Source organism: Carassius carassius, unplaced genomic scaffold (genome assembly GCF_963082965.1).
Source record: "Carassius carassius unplaced genomic scaffold, fCarCar2.1 SCAFFOLD_67, whole genome shotgun sequence".
Classification (NCBI taxonomy): domain Eukaryota; kingdom Metazoa; phylum Chordata; class Actinopteri; order Cypriniformes; family Cyprinidae; genus Carassius; species Carassius carassius.
The window spans coordinates 1-16568 of NW_026775079.1; the positions used below are offsets into that span (position 1 = coordinate 1).

The 16568-nt window shown below is 44.4% G+C and overlaps 1 protein-coding gene across 2 annotated transcripts; it reads right to left on the minus strand.

Annotated features, from left to right (window-relative positions):
• Window positions 1-4215: 4215 nt before the first annotated feature.
• LOC132134783 (uncharacterized) lies at window positions 4216-8987 on the minus strand. Of its 2 annotated transcripts, XM_059547143.1 has the most exons (9): window positions 8607-8987; window positions 8483-8518; window positions 8333-8364; window positions 8110-8224; window positions 6263-6406; window positions 5952-6144; window positions 5619-5753; window positions 4813-4920; window positions 4216-4727 (listed from the first exon to the last, which is right to left on the minus strand). In XM_059547143.1, the coding sequence occupies exons 1-8, from the start codon at window positions 8608-8610 to the stop codon at window positions 4830-4832; spliced, it is 750 nt and encodes a 249-aa protein (XP_059403126.1). In that variant the 5' UTR covers window positions 8611-8987; the 3' UTR covers window positions 4216-4727; window positions 4813-4829. The 2 variants fall into 2 exon arrangements, 1 of the variants encoding a protein (XP_059403126.1); XR_009429773.1 differs by lacking the exons at window positions 4216-4727; window positions 4813-4920; window positions 8110-8224 and having other exon boundaries at window positions 5626-5753.
• Window positions 8988-16568: the final 7581 nt, after the last annotated feature.

Consider the following 16568-nt stretch of genomic DNA (forward strand, 5'->3'; position numbering starts at 1 on the left):
CAGCTGCCGCTGATCACTGCGTGAGTATAAGAGAGCAGCAGGTGCAATGCATACCAGTTTTTCGCTGAGGAGCCGAGCCGGGGACCCGGCAGCTCAGCGGCGGTACAGCAACCATGGCGACGGGACGTGGCGTCTCCGTTCCCTCCTTCAGGGAACGAGGGTTACCATACGTAACCGAGACGTTCCCTTTCAGTCGGTCACTCTCGACGCCACGTCGGTGACCGACGAATATGGGATCCCTATCAAAGCGCCATGGGTGCTGCCCCTTCCAGTGCCCTGTGCGAGCCGCCTGCGCCCCTATTAGGTGTAGGCTGGGGCTCTGAACAAAGAGCTCCACTCCCCGTTGTCAAAGCACTACCTCACTGGGTGAGATTGGATAACACTGGGAAAACGCACCCGGCCCGCTTGGAGCCGGGACGCTGCGGAAGCCCCATCCTTCCTGAAGGAGGTCTCGGAGGCAAATACACATATAGCATCCGTTTAGGAGTATACGGAGAAATTTGAGGTGATTAGAACCCTCTTGGGAAGGCAGAAGTCTGCCGGGGAAACACGGGCTCTAAGGCTATACCGTGGACTATACACATATGAGTACCGCTTAGGTCTCAATATGGAACCCACCCTTCCATGGTTCTCACAGATTCATCATGAGGGCCTGGCGTCGGACGTTCCGCTGCGTCCAGCTGCTTAGGTTGATGGAGGATCTCAACAGGGTCTACAATACGGACACTCTGGAGCGGTTTAAGCAAGCCGACACTAACCGGGGCCTCTCAGTGCCACTACCCGTTTGAGGTGAGAACACAGGAGGATACCGGCTCTACACGAAGGCTATAGAACCTAGCGAACGTGTTAGGGGTCGCCCAGCCCGCAGCTCTACAAATATCTGTCAGCAAGGCGCCACGAGCCAGTGCCCAGGAGGATGCAACACTTCTAGTTGAGTGAGCTCGCAACCTGAACGGGCAGGGCACACCCTGAGCCTGATAAGCCAGGGTTATGGCATCCACAATCCAGTGGGCCATCCTCTGCTTAGAGACGGCACTCCCCTTCTGCCGGCCTCCGTAACAGACAAAGAGCTGGTCTGAGGTCCTGAAGCTTTGTGTCCGGTCTACATAGCACCTTAATGCTCGGACGGGACAAAGCAAAGCCAGGGCTGGGTCTGCCTCCTTGATGTACGCAACAGTCGCAGTGTTGTCCGTTCGGACCAGCACATGCTTGCCTCGTAAGAGACCTTTGAGACGGTTCAAGGCAAGTTGTACTGCTAGCAACTCTAGGCAATTGATGTGCCAATGCAGCTGCGGGCCCGTCCAAACCCCTGAGACTGCATGCCCGTTGTACGTGGCCCCCCAGCCGGTGGTGGAGGCATCCGTGTAAACCACAGCATGCCTGGAGATCTGCTCTAGGGGCACCCCCGCCCGGAGAAATGCAAGATCTGACCACGGACTGAGGGTTCGGCGACAGGCCGGTGTAACTTGGACCCGGTGAGAGCCACGCTTCCACGCCCACCTCGGGACTCGGCCATAAAGCCAGTGCTGGAGCGGTCTCATATGTAACAGGCCGAGCGGTGTAAGTGCCGCCGCGGCCGCCATATGCCCCAGGAGCCTCTGAAAAAGTTTCAGTGGGACCGCTGTCCTACCCTTGAACGTATTCAAGCAGGCTAGCACCGACCGCGCACGTTCCTCTGTGAGGCGTGCTGTCTGTTCGACCGAATCCAACTCCATACCAAGAAAAGAGATCCTCTGCCTCGGCGAGAGTTTGCTCTTCTCCCAGTTGACCCGAAAGCCCAGCAGGCTCAGGTGCCGGAGCACCACATCCCTGTGCTCGCACAACTGATCTCGAGACTGTGCTAGTATCAGCCAATCGTCTAAGTAGTTGAGTATGCGAATACCTTGCTCTCTGAGGGGAACGAGAGCTGCCTCCGTGATCTTCGTAAAGACACGGGGAGACAGGGACAGCCCAAAGGGCAGGACCTTGTACTGATATGCCCGTCCCTCGAACGCAAACCGCAGAAAAGGTCTGTGGCGCGGAAGGACGGACACATGAAAGTACGCGTCCTTCAGGTCGACCGCTGCAAACCAAACTTGGGGACAGACGCACCTGAAAATGCGTTTCTGTGTCAACATTTTGAACGGTAGCCGATGGAGGGCCCGATTCAAAACTCGCAGATCCAAGATCGGTCGTAACCCACCGCCTTTCTTGGGTACAATGAAGTAGGGGCTGTAAAACCCTGTCCTCATATCGGCTGGAGGGACCGGCTCTATTGCGTCCTTCGCCAGTAGGACTGCGATCTCTTCCCGCAAGACAGGGGCATCGGACGCTTTCACTGCAGTGAAGCGGATACCACGGAACTTGGGGGGACGCCGGGCGAACTGAATCACATAGCCGAGGCTGATGGTTCGCAGAAGCCAGCGAGACGGGCTGGGTAGCGCTGACCAGGCGCTTAAAAACCGTACAAGCGGGACCAGCGGAACCACAGCCGTACCCGCAGTGGGGCAGCGAGGTGGAACACAGGGACCCAACTCGGGCGGCTTGTGAGCAGGCCGGAGTGTGGTGCGAGTGTGGGGTGCAGGGCTCACCTGGTTCCACGGGTTGGCAGAGGGAGCATGAGTAGGGCCTTCGTTGACGCTCTCGAACCGCCCGCTGCTGCCATCTGGCGAAGGAGGAGGATGAGTGGGGTCCAGAGCTTGGCCGTCCGCAACTCTCCATGCCCCCTTGGGACCCAGAGATAAGGGAAATTGCTCTTTTATCGAGTATTTGGGTACCGTCGGCCGTGAGGCCAACGGCGGGAAAAAATGAAACAAAAGATTCTCCACCCGGCCCTCCTCCGGGGGAAGGAGTGGTGCGTTCACCATCTCCCGAAGAGCAAATCCCTCCATCTCTGGGTCGCCTGTCTCAGGGCCGCTTGCTCTTCTGTTTACCACCAGGTTTGGCGGGGGCCTGGACAGGCGGGGCTGCCCGCCCACGCCCGGCTCCACGGCGCTGCTTTGCTGGAGGCTGCTGCGGATGCAGCGCGGGAGCGGGGGCAGACGCAGGGGGCCGCCCTCGGCGACGTGCAGGCTGGGGCACTGCGGCCGGCGGACGAGAGGAGGCAGCAGGTGCCCTCCGGGGCAGGATGTGTCGTATCGCCTCAGTCTGCTTCCGGGCAGCCGAGAACTGCTGGGCGAAGCTCTCGACCGCGTCGCCGAATAGGCCAGTCTGGGACACGGGGGCATTGAGGAACCGGACCTTGTCGGAGTCCCTCATGTCTGCCAGACATAGCCAGAGATGGCGTTCCTGGACCACAAGCGTGGACATCGCACGACCCAGGGAACTCGCGGTGACTGGTACGCTCGTTGTAGAGGGCCCAGCGCGTTCCGTGGGTTGCTCCACTGGATCGGAGGTGCAAGAGGAGCGGTGGTCCCCAGAGGGTTGGTTCCCTGCGGGGTTTGCCACCACTGTGACCCTCAAACCGCCCGAGCCACTACCGGAAGTGGACCTCGTCTGTCCGCCAGAACGAGCCCCAGATCGCGGCAGAGGCAGCGGGACTCCGCCCCCCTGAAGGTAGCGGAGCCTGGTTCGCAACTCCGAGATGGTCATCTTCCCGCAATGGGAACAGGACTCATCCACGAAAGCCACCTCAGCATGCTTAACGCCCAGACACGTGAGGCAGCGATCGTGACCATCACCCGGTGCCAGGAAACGACCGCACCCAGAAACGCACGGGTGAAACGGCATCCTTAAAAGGATGACCCGTCGTCTTTAAAAAGACGCACCCGTGAAGCTCTTTTAGAGAAAATTTGCTGATGGCCGCTTGCCACACGACAGGGATAGTGCAGCCTGAAGTGTGCAACCCACTCGATACTGGAACGACCGCCGCTGTAGCGCCGTCCCGCCAACACAGAAAGCTTCCCAGAGCGTGCTGAACTCGCAGTTCACCGTAGACACAGTTCAAGGTAAGCAGAACGACACTGTCACTCGGCTTCGAAGCGAAAAGCTGGTATGCATTGCACCTGCTGCTCTCTTATACTCACGCAGTGATCAGCGGCAGCTGGATGCAATAATTGCATGCCAATGTGCATTGGCTCGTTTAGTTTACACTCAAAGTAGATTGGTCTATCGAAGCGATATCCCCATATTCGTCGGTCACCGACGTGGCGTCGAGAGTGACCGACTGAAAGGGAACAAATAATGAAACATACCATCAGTGTTAGACAAAGAGAGAACGGCTGTGTAAACATTTTACCAACATTGGTATTTGTACTACAATCTGAAAATGACAATAAATGTTACTGTCCAAGTGATAATCTGTAACATTTACCATTCGTAACCATAATGGCTCTTTAAATCTGGCCCCTCCACTGTTTTTAGGCACAGCACCACAGAAGAAGCTTCGGGTCTCGATGCTGCATCATAGTGTAACATTGTACCAATAAACTGGTACTTGTCGCTCAGATGTTGTGAAGCATGTGGTGGCACCTTTTTGGACATTAGACTGCACAGCTCTCTTTGGTTTTTCACTGTCCATGGCACTGATTTCGTGAAAATCTCCAGGTTGCTCCCAAAGACCAGATGTCAGACATTCTGGAAGCCTGTTCAAATTCAATCAGACACTCTGGGGCCATATAAAGAAAGGTTCCACCCATTGGCCCTATTCCTCCTCCAGTAAGTCTGCTTCCTTGTCGTAGTAAAACCATGTCTCTGATGTTGGCAAGGCCCCAGTCTGTCAGTACAGCCTTTTTTGAGAACTGGTCGATCTGTTTATAGTATCAATATGTTTCCAATCATTAAATGTATATGTTTTTACATATACTTACTAATTAACTAGAAAAAAAGTCTTACCAAAATATTGGGTGGCTTTAAATCTTGATGGATGACATTTTTTGTATGGATGTACTCAATGGCCATCGAGATGTCGAGGGCAACAAAATAACTGTCATCTCCTTCAAGCTAAAAATAAATTAATACAATACAAATTTGAATAACAGACTTATGAAAGAGTTTGAAAGAGTCATATTTCACCAAAGAGAGAAATACACGTACAACAGCATAATCTTCAAAAAAAAAAAAAAAAAAAAAAAGTTCTAACTACCACATACACAACAAGAGACAATTTTGTTAAGTTGTTAAGTATGCTGCCTGATTTGCTTTATTTAGCAATTATTTTTTTTTTGCATATTTAGAAATAATTGTTGCCTACTGATGTATGCATGAAAAAGAATGTGAAGATTACTCAGCTACTTTTTACCGCTGACTCTTTACAGTAAGGTAATTTGTTAACATTAGTTAATGTACTGTATTAACTAACATTAACAATGAACAATACGTTTACAGTAGTTCACAGTGCATTAACTAATGTTAACAAATACAACTTTTTATTTTAATGATGTATTAGTATGTTGAAATTAACATTAAGATCTATAAATACTATAGAAGTATTGTTCATTCTTAGTTCATGTTAACTAATACTGCTATCTACTAACTAATGAACTTTATTGTAAAGTGTTACTTTTTAATTAATAAAAGAGAATAAGGTAACAGAGTGTGGATCTCCCCGTTATATTTTGATTTGGCATTTTAAGTAATAGCTAATAAATATTAAGACAATTTAAAAAAAAAAATTACATTAAAAAAATATATAAACATACCTTAACGCAAGAATTGTCATTGTGTAGTGTGCATCCTCCAGGGTTGTGCCGTGTATATACTCATTGGCCAGCAGGAAGGCGTTGTCAGTGCGGGCTGCAGCCATGAGTCGAACAATATTGGGGTGGCTCAGTCTGCTATAAAATACAATGAAATGTTACAGGCATTTAGCAAATTATCAAGTAAAACTTAAATGACAACAATATAACTAGCACATGGTAGAAATGCACTGTTGTTATTCCCAACTGTTCAATTCTCCCCAACTGTTAATATGAGATCAAATTAAAATAAATGTTTAATTATAAGATTGAATTAATGATGAGAATTAATCTTACAGTGAGACCAGAATCTCGTGCTGGATATCTTGGTCTGGAAGTCCTGCAGCGCTAAAGATAATATTTTTAATGGCAGCAGGGGTGCCCTGAAAGTAGCCTCTATACACTCTTCCAAATGCACCTTCACCCAGCAGGTTCTCTTCTTTGTAATGGATGTGTGACTCGTCCACATATGGTAGGCGCGGAACATACACTATATTTAAAGAAGTTGAGATTCTATTATTTCATGCATTTAAAGAATATATCCACTTTGATTTTAATTACCAAAAAATATTGTAAACGTATGTGTCTTGGTTGGCAATATTACTTACATGATGGTAATATGGTTACAACGTTTGACGAAACATAAAACACTTGATTTTGTGGACATCCATCTTTTTCTGCAGATCCTATGCCTTCCTGGATGGGTTTCTCTGCATCAAGTTCTGGAGGAGTGTACCCACTTGCACTTTGCTCTGAAAAATCAATTACATTGCTTTAAAATTAACATTCTGCCATGACTGAATCACCCTCATGTTTTTGCATATGGTATTATTATTTCCACATAAGACACAAAAGGAAAAAAGTAACAATGTTTGAAACATTTCCTACAAAAGGTGCAGTTCATTATGACCAAAGATGTCAAGCTCTAGAAGGACAAAAAGTATACATACACACAATTTATCAAGTATATTTGTTATATTATGCATATAACGGAAATGCATGACAAGTTAACTACTGTTTACAAATTTGGAGGTTTACAAACCTTAAGAATAAATATTGTAACTAAATTAAACACATCATTACGGAATGACAATGTAATGTAATATAAAAGTTTTTTCGTGATAAATGCATTTACATTTACATTACATTTATTCATTTAGCAGACGCTTTTATCCAAAGCGACTTACAGATAAAGACAGTGGAAGCAATCAAAAACAACAAAAAGAGCAATGATATATAAGTGCTATAACAAGTCTCAGTTAGGTTAACACAGTACAGGTAGCATGGAATTTTAAATAATAATATAATAAAAAGAAAACGGATAGATTAAAAAATAAAAAGAAAAAAGAATAGAGCAAGCTAGTTAGAGGTCTTTACACATACACACACACATACATATACAATTGCATAATGAATGAAAAGAAAATAGAATATAAAAAGATTAGAAAGGTAGTTAGATTTTTTAAGAATAGAATTAGAATAGTGAGTGTTAAAGTTAGAGGGTCAAAAAAAGATGGAAGAGATGTGGTTTAAGCCGACGTGTATTCTTTTTGGCTCATAAAAAATTAATCTTGCTGCCACGTTCTGAATTAATTGTAAAGGTTTGATAGAATTGACTGGAAGACCTGCCAAGAGGGCATTGCAATAGTCCAGCCTGGACAGAACAAGAGCTTGAACAAGGAGTTGTGCAGCATGATCCGAAAGAAAGGGCTTGATCTTCTTGATGTTGAATAAAGCAAATCTGCAGGATCGGACAGTTTTAGCAATGTGGTCTGAGAAAGTCAGCTGATCATCAATCATAACTCCAAGGCTTCTAGCTGTTTTTGAAGGAGTTATGGTTGATGTGCCTAACCTGATGGTGAAATTGTGATGGAACAATGGGTTTGCTGGAATCACAAGCAGTTCTGTCTTGGCAAGGTTGAGTTGAAGGTGATGGTCCATCATCCAGGAAGAAATGTCTGTTAGACAAGCTGAGATGCGAATAGCTACCGTCGGATCATCAGGATGGAATGAGAGGTAGAGTTGAGTGTCATCAGCATAGCAGTGGTATGAAAAGCCATGTTTCTGAATGACAGAACCTAATGATGCCATGTAGACAGAGAAGAGAAGTGGTCCAAGAACTGAGCCCTGAGGCACCCCAGTAGATAGATGTTGAGACTTGGACACCTCACCTCTCCAAGATACTTTGAAGGACCTATCTGATAGGTAAGACTCAAACCATTGAAGTGTGGTTCCTGAGATGCATTTATTTTCATAATTCTAAAGAGCTGGACATCCATTCATATAAAATTTTAATTTGGGGTGAAGTAACGCTTAAATGATTTATCAGCACTAGTGGATCTCACTGCAACTGGTGAGTCTGAATTTGGATCAGCATGTAATGTTGGTCTGTCTGTCTGTCTGAATGAATGTACTGTATGTATGTATGTATGTATGTAAAGTGATCTTTCTGAACCTGGAACTTGATCAGCGCATTCTGATCTCCCAGCATGCTGGCCTGAACCTAAGCCCCTCACTACACCTTGGTCTGTACATCTTCTTAAAATTCTGGATCTCTTTGGTTGGATATCCTACAAATAACCATCAGGATCACCAGTGTTATCTAAACATCCAAATATTCAACAGTAATATCTTAGTAAGACTTGTAATATTTTAGTAAATTAGTAAACTGAAGTTACCATAGATGAGTCCACTTCACTTTCGCCAATTCCTGAGAAAAGAAGGGAGTGATACATAAATAAATGGAACACATACTAAACAATATCATTAATGAGCAACTGTATGACAAAACATACACGGCACTTAAAATGTGTCGTAATGGCAAATACGTGATATTGAGCTGGTTTCATCAAGGCAAATGACATCTGTAGATACAACATGCAATTGGTACTGTATTAGCACAAGAGCAAGTTTATAACACACAAATGTCAAGTAATTTCAACATTACAATACCCATTTCTCTACGTCCAATGTAAAATGTTCGCTTTCAGACATTTGGGATATCTCTCACGGATTCAAATTCCTGATGGAACTCTCCCTTTGTCCACCTCGTCCCATCTGATTGGCAGAGAGTAAACACACTCCCCTCTTTCTCGTCTGACCAAAATGTCTCCTGGCCAAGTTTTAGGAGCTCATCATACCCCTCAGTGCCTGTGACAATTATCCGTGACGGGGCCTCTTCAAGGATGATTTTTTGATATCTTCCTGGTTTTTTTGCAGTTCTTGGTTTCCACTCCATGGGAGCCATTTTTATCACTAAACAAGAGAAATAATAAGTTGGTCCAAGTGTTGTTAAAGCATGTTATATTTTCAGTGTTAAATACAAATCAAAGTTAATTTGGATATACTTTTAAGTTTATAATAGTTTAAAGTTTTAGTTTAGGAGTTATGAAAGCTATTGTACTGTAATTTTGGATGGACGGACAGACAGACGATAGATAGATCTGGCTTGAGAAAGCTAACTAATAATAATAAAATATCTAAGCAGTAGTTCAGTGAGTTGTTTTTTTCAAGCCGACTTATTAATTGACCCAACCTTATTGCTAACCTTTAAAAGGGGTTTTCCTTTTTGACGGAGTGGAAACTGGCATTTCTTCACGTTTGGTTTAATTAATTGTTTAGCCTTTGTAAAAACTTGTGCTGCATCTGTAATACAGAAATACAATTTCCATTAAACAATCATTTTGAAATTAAAGAACTGGCAACGAAGCAAACAAAACAAATCTTTTATAATTCCTTTTATTTATTTATTTTACCAAGGTATAGAAAAATTTGCATTTATCATCTTGATCTTTTATTCAAAGTAATCACCAAAGATTTATCAATTGATCATTTTTAAAAAAAGTGAAAAAAAATATTTTTATGTAATATAAGATTTCTGACAATTATTTGTTAACCAAATATATTTGTGTCTATAATATATCAATCCCTCTTTTTTCCCAATGTAACAGTTGAATATATATAATGTATATAATATGTATATAATGATGAATTCATGACAAAGTATCTGAGACTATTCCTCCATTCTTCAGATTCAGAGGTCTATGCCACTGGGCTCTCCTCATCAGGTCATCCCACAGAATTTAAAAGTTAAATTCAGAATGATGAAAAAGCATGCCATGACCTCTTTAAAAGTTGATGACTAGGCCCACAATGCACATATTTACAAAGGGTGACATTTCTGTAGGACAATGTAAATTTTTGTCATCTTACCCATAAATGCGTTCTGATTTGTTGTTTTGGTGGTCTCTAGAATGTTAAAGAGAAAAACAAAGTATATAGAATAAAATCGATTAAATTAATATAAGTCTTGCCAATCTGTAAAGATAAAAAACAGAATACCTGATGTTCCTTCTGCAAGCAACAGGTCCTTTACTCATCAAAGCCCTTTTGAGTAATCTCATCTACAGATCAGGCAAAGCAGAAGTGAATAAATCCATGTATATGTGGTGATAGAATGTATCTAATAAAATTTCATTATTACAACAGAAAGCCCATTACAAACCATTATCCAGTTGTTGTCTCAGTGTGTCATACTCCTTCAACTTTTCCATATTTCTGTTCTGAAAGACGTTATAACACAATAATGATGTTAGCCAATTACCAGTGGTGGAAAGATTCACTGAGCGATCTGTAGTTTGGGGGAAGTAGGGAGTGGGGGTACTTTCACTGATCTTTTATATCAGGGATGGGCAACTTCAAGAGTGACAAGGACCAGCATTACTTCTGCTTCATACCAAGGGGCAAGGTCAGGGCCATCATTAGTACTACTCAGTTTCCTTTTTATTAAGGGAAATCAATGTATGTAATTAGTGTTTAAACGTTTTATTAGATATTTATTATATAAATTTGTAACAAACAAATGTACAGAGGTCCTATCTTAGATTACTAGCCAACAAAACAATCTTTTTTCAGGATCTTTTTTTTTATTATTATTATTACTTTGCGTGCACTTAAAATTAAGACGTTACTAAGACTTTACTATTACTACTACTTTCATAATCTCAACGCAATTTTTCCATTACTTATGTTTCACGTTTTACAATTGATCATCCAAGTCGTCCAGCGGATTGTATTTAAAGAAATTGCAGGCCGCCAGTTGCCCATCCCTGTTTAAGATGTATGTAACGTTAACGTTACATATGAAAAAACTTATATTATCTAAAATTATCTAAACAATTGCTTATTTTCAGGAATGACGAGATATCTGATAAACTGACTAACGTTAATTGTATTGTTTTAAAAACAAGCTAAGTTTTTACTAAGTTAATGTACACTTTGCCAACGTAAAAGTTCGCTAGATATGCCTAACTTTTTAAACATGCACTAAGGCTTTCGAAATGCATGTTCTCGTTTGTATATAATTTAATTAGTGTAACATTTGATGCATTAAGATGCTTATGTCTAATGAAATGTTTTTTTCCAATGCAGTGAGACAGATTTAAATGTTTTATAAGTTATATGCACAAAAACTTATGTTATAGCTTCAATTCGATTGATGTATTGCTCTTATCTGTACGATTAAAACTGAAAGTGTAATTTAAGTTCTTTTCGGGGTTATCAGGAGAAAATGACTCATAACGCGTATATGTGTTAATCGACTCCAGAGCTTCAATGCTCAAGATTATCAGTTTACAGGTTTCTGAGACCACTAATGTTGAAATAGTGCTTCTGTTCAAATGAACTGGAAACTAGCCCAAATCTGCTTAAAACCTTCTCTCTCAATGAGAGAAAGCTGCTTAATTTAATGTTTAGTGCAAAACTTGCAAAACTGAAAGATGCTTATGTCTAATGAAATAAAATGTTTTTGCAATGCAGAGAGACAGATTTAAATGTGTTAGAAGTTATATGAACAAAAACTTATGTTAGAGCTTCAATGCTCAAAATTGTCAGTTTAGAGGTTTCTGAGACCACTAATGTTCAAAAAGTGCTTCTGTTCAACTGAACTGGTAACCAGCTCAAATCTGCTTAAAACGTTCTCTCTTAATGAGAGAAAGCTGCTTCATTCAATGTTCAGTGCAAAACTTGCAAAACTGAAAGATGCTTATGTCTAATGAAATAAAATGTTTTTTGCAATGCAGTGAGACAGATTTAAATGTGTTAGAATTTATATGCACAAAAACTTATGTTAGAGCTTCAATGCTCAAGATTGTCAGTTTATAGGTTTCTGAGACCACTAATGTTGAAATAGTGCTTCTGTTCAAATGAACTGCAAACTAGCCCAAATCTTCTTAAAACCTTCTCTATCAATGAGAGAAAGCTGCTTCATTCAATGGTTAGTGCAAAACTTGCCAAACTGAAAGATGCTTATGTCTAATGAAATAAAATGTTTTTGGCAATGCATTGAGACAGTTTTTATTTTGTTAGAAGTTATTTGCACAAAATCTTATATTAGAGCTTCAATGCTCAAGATTTCAGTTTACAGGTTTCTGAGACCACTAATTTTGAAATAGTGCTTCTGTTCAAATGAACTGCAAACTAGCCCAAATCTGCTTAAAACCTTCTCTCTCAATGAGAGAAAGCTGCTTCATTCAATGCTAAGTGCAAAACTTGCTAAACTGAAAGATGCTTATGTCGAATGAAATGTTTTTTGCAATGCAGTGAGACAGATTTAAATGTGTTATAAGTTATATGCACAAAAACTTATGTTAGGACTTCAATGCTCAAGATTGTCAGTTTACAGGTTTCTGAGACCAGTAATGTTGAAATAGTGCTTCTGTTCAAATGAACTGGAAACTAGCCCAAATCTGCTTAAAACCTTCTCTCTCAATGAGAGAAAGCTGCTTAATTTAATGTTTAGTGCAAAACTTGCAAAACTGAAAGATGCTTGTCTAATGAAATAAAATCTTTTTTTGCAATGCAGTGATACAGTTTTTAATGTGTTAGAAGTTATATGCACAAAAACTTATATTAGAGCTTCAATGCTCAAGATTGTCAGTTTACAGGTTTCTGAGACCACTAATGTTCAAAAAGTGCTTCTGTTCAAATGAACTGGTAACCAGCTCAAATCTGCTTAAAACGTTCTCTCTCAATGAGAGAAAGCTGCTTCATTCAATGTTCAGTGCAAAACTTGCAAAACTGAAAGATGCTTATGTCTAATGAAATAAAAATGTTTTTTGCAATGCAGTGAGACAGATTTAAATGTGTTAGAATTTATATGCACAAAAACTTATGTTAGAGCTTCAATGCTCAAGATTGTCAGTTTATAGGTTTCTGAGACCACTAATGTTGAAATAGTGCTTCTGTTCAAATGAACTGCAAACTAGCCCAAATCTTCTTAAAACCTTCTCTATCAATGAGAGAAAGCTGCTTCATTCAATGGTTAGTGCAAAACTTGCCAAACTGAAAGATGCTTATGTCTAATGAAATAAAATGTTTTTTGCAATGCAGTGAGACAGTTTTTATTGTGTTAGAAGTTATATGCACAAAATCTTATATTAGAGCTTCAATGCTCAAGATTTCAGTTTACAGGTTTCTGAGACCACTAATTTTGAAATAGTGCTTCTGTTCAAATGAACTGCAAACTAGCCCAAATCTGCTTAAAACGTACTCGGTTACTAAACGTAACCTCGGTTCTCTCTAGAAGAGCGAACGAGTACTGCGTCTTAGCTAAGACGCTACGGGAAAAGTCTCTTTTCACGAAATACTGAAGCAAAAAATTATCCTTAATTTTGTATTTTTGTAAAGCGCATTTGCAGCAGTACACAGCCATAGGCGAGACGGCTTGTTCGCTCATTGGCTTGTTCTGCGGCAACTGCACAGCCTATCGAGCGCGGGCGCGATGCAACATGCTTCGCGCCCTTCTTGCCACTTCCCGCCGAAACGGGTGTGGCCCAACCTATAAAAGGAGCTCGAAAAGGCTGACTCACCTGATTTATTTCATCGCCGAAGCGAACCAGAGTGAATCGTGCGCATGGCAGAGAACGCAGTACTCGTTCGCTCTTCTAGAGAGAACCGAGGTTACGTTTAGTAACCGAGTACGTTCTCTTACGAGAGCTCTCTCGTACTGCGTCTTAGCTAAGACGCTACGGGAACCCAATGTAAAACGCCGTGCGCGCAGGGATCACACACCAATAAACCTGAAGCAACGCCCAGGGTTTACAGTGCACAGTCACCTGAGGGACTCACAGAGAGTCCAGGACAGAAAAGGGAAAAAGCCCTCCGTCCCATATCTAGCAGCATCCGTAGATGCGGCAATATGACGTCACACAGCCGAGGCAAGGCCTGACCAATGTGGCAATGCGGGTCTTACGCAATACTGCCCATATAACAGTCGGCAGCGCATAGCGCTCGTGAACTCAGAATTCCCCTCAGGGCCCTGATTCGCCTATACCGACAGCAGCCTTGCTTGCAAGGCGGGAACCTCCAGGTTATAGAACCTGATAAATGTAGACGGCGAGGCCCAACCTGCCGCCATACATATATCCTGCAAGGAGATCCCAGTAGACCACGCCCACGACGAGGCGATGCCTCTTGTGGAGTGTGCTCTGACGCCCAACGGGCACTGAAGGCCCCTGGAAGCGTAAGCTAACGCTATGGCGTCAACTATCCATCTGGATAGAGTCTGTCTCGAAACAGCCATTCCCTTGGAACGCCCACCGAACGAGACAAATAGCTGCTCCGTCTGCCGAAAGGCAGCAGAGCGAGACACATAAGCTCTTAAAACCCTGACAGGGCAAAGAAGACTCGAGTCTCCATCCTCCCCTGACACCGGCAGGGCAGACAGGGCAATAACCTGAGCCCGAAACGGTGTGTTGAGGGATTTCGGCACATAACCGTGCCTAGGTTTGAGTATGACTCTTGAGTCATTGGGCCCAAACTCCAAGCACGACTGGCTCACCGAGAGCGCGTGCAAATCACCCACACACTTCACAGAAGCGAGAGCCAACAAGAATACTGTCTTGAACGACAGATGCTGAAGGCTAATCGATTGGATAGGCTTGAAAGGGGGACCTTTCAAGGCCTCCAAAACCGCCGCGAGGTCCCACATAGGGACTGACGGAGGTCTGGGAGGATTCAGCCTCCTAGCTCCTCTGAGGAACCGGATGACTAAATCATTCCTTCCTATTGACTGACCGGACGCCGTTTCAGAAAACGCTGCGATGGCAGCCACATAAACTTTGAGCGTGGATGGGGCTCTGCCCTTATCCAACAGCTCCTGAAGGAAGGAGAGGACCTCCGTCACCTCACAACTAAGGGGTGAATAACCTCGAGCTGTGCACCAGCTGGAGAACACCGACCACTTCGAGGCATACAGACGTCGTGTCGACGGAGCTCTAGCCTGAGTGATGGTATTTAGCACTCTCACTGCGAGATCAGCGGGTAACCATTGAGTGCCCATACATAGAGGGACCACAACTCCGGTTGAGGGTGCCAAATCGAGCCCCTGGCCTGCGAGAGGAGGTCTCTTCTCAATGGTACCGGCCACGGGGCGACATCTGCTAACTGCATCAAATCTGGGAACCATGGTTGGTTCTTCCAAAGAGGTGCTACAAGCAGTATTGAACATCTCGTTTCTCTCACCCGTTCTATCACCTCTGGAAGGAGGGAGACGGGAGGGAACGCATAAAGCGGGCAGCACGGCCATCTCCGTGACAGCGCGCTTTCGTTCTTGGAAAAGAACGCGGGGCAGTGAGCGTCTTCGTGGGACGCAAAGAGGTCCACCTCCGCCATGCCAAATCTCTGCCACAACAGCCGGACTGTTTGCGGGTGTAGAGACCATTCGCCCGTAGGAACATTGCCTCTGGACAGCCTGTCTGGACCCAGATTCTGCAGTCCAGGCACATGCACTGCTCTCAGCAAGCACACGTTGCGCTGAGCCCAAATCAGGAGGCGTTCCGTCAGCCTGCACAGGTTTCGGGACCCGAGACCGACCTGGCGATTTATGTAGGACACCACGGACATGTTGTCCGAACGGACTATGACGTGGTGATCCTTGATATGGGGACAAAAGCGCGTCAGCGCGTTCTCCACTGCCAGCATTTCCAGGCAGTTGATATGATGGAGCTTTTCCCATTCTGACCATAGGCCAAAGGACGGTCTGCCTTCGAGCAGCGCTCCCCATCCCGAAGTGGAGGCGTCCGTCGACACCATTTTCACACTCGGGGAAGTCCCCAGGCTTACACCTGATCGGTACCAGCCGTTCGCTGTCCAAGGTGCTAGAGCCGCAACACAGCTCTGATCGACCTTGAAATGCAGCCGGCCAGACGCCCACGCTCTGCGCGGCACCCGAGCCTTCAGCCAGAACTGCAGGGGGCGCATGCGGAGCAGGCCCAGCCGCAGAACCGGAGATGCTGAGGCCATGAAACCCAGCATCTTTTGACAGTGTTTGAGCGACACAGTCGCGCCACAGCGGAAAGAACTCGCTGCACGCTGAATGCCCATCGCGCGCTGTGGTGACAGCCGCGCCGTCATGGAACACGAGTTCAGAACTATACCCAGAAACAGGATCGTCTGACTGGGGTTCAGCGAACTCTTCACCCAATTGACACTGAGGCCGAGCTTCTCGAGGTGATCGAGTAAAACGGCTCTGTGGTCCATGAGCTCCGCTCATGATCGGGCCAGAACCAGCCAGTCGTCCAAATAATTCAGCACTCGTGTGCCTCTGAGTCTAAGAGGAGCGAGCGCTGCATCCATGCACCTCATAAACGTACGAGGAGCTACGGACAAGCCGAATGGCAGGACTGCAAACTGGTATGCCTGGAATCTCAAATATCGCCTGTGGTTTGATGCTATCTGTATTTGAAAATACGCGTCCTTCAGATCTATTGACATGAACCAGTCCCCTCTGCGAATCTGCGCGAGGAGCTTCCTGGTCGTGAGCATTTTGAAACTGCGTTTCATCAATGCCTGTTCAGCTGTCTTAGATCCAGTATGGGCCGGAGACCCCCGTCTCTCTTGGGCACCAGAAAGTAT

Bases quoted from the DNA above. Each gene is read 5' to 3' on its own strand.
- LOC132134783 (XM_059547143.1), bottom strand. The intron at 8,365-8,482 runs GTATTTGCCATT...TTCTTTTCTCAG, and splicing joins TGAAACCAGCTCAATATCAC to GAATTGGCGAAAGTGAAGTG. The intron at 5,754-5,951 runs GTAAGATTAATT...TGTATTTTATAG, and splicing joins CACGAGATTCTGGTCTCACT to CAGACTGAGCCACCCCAATA.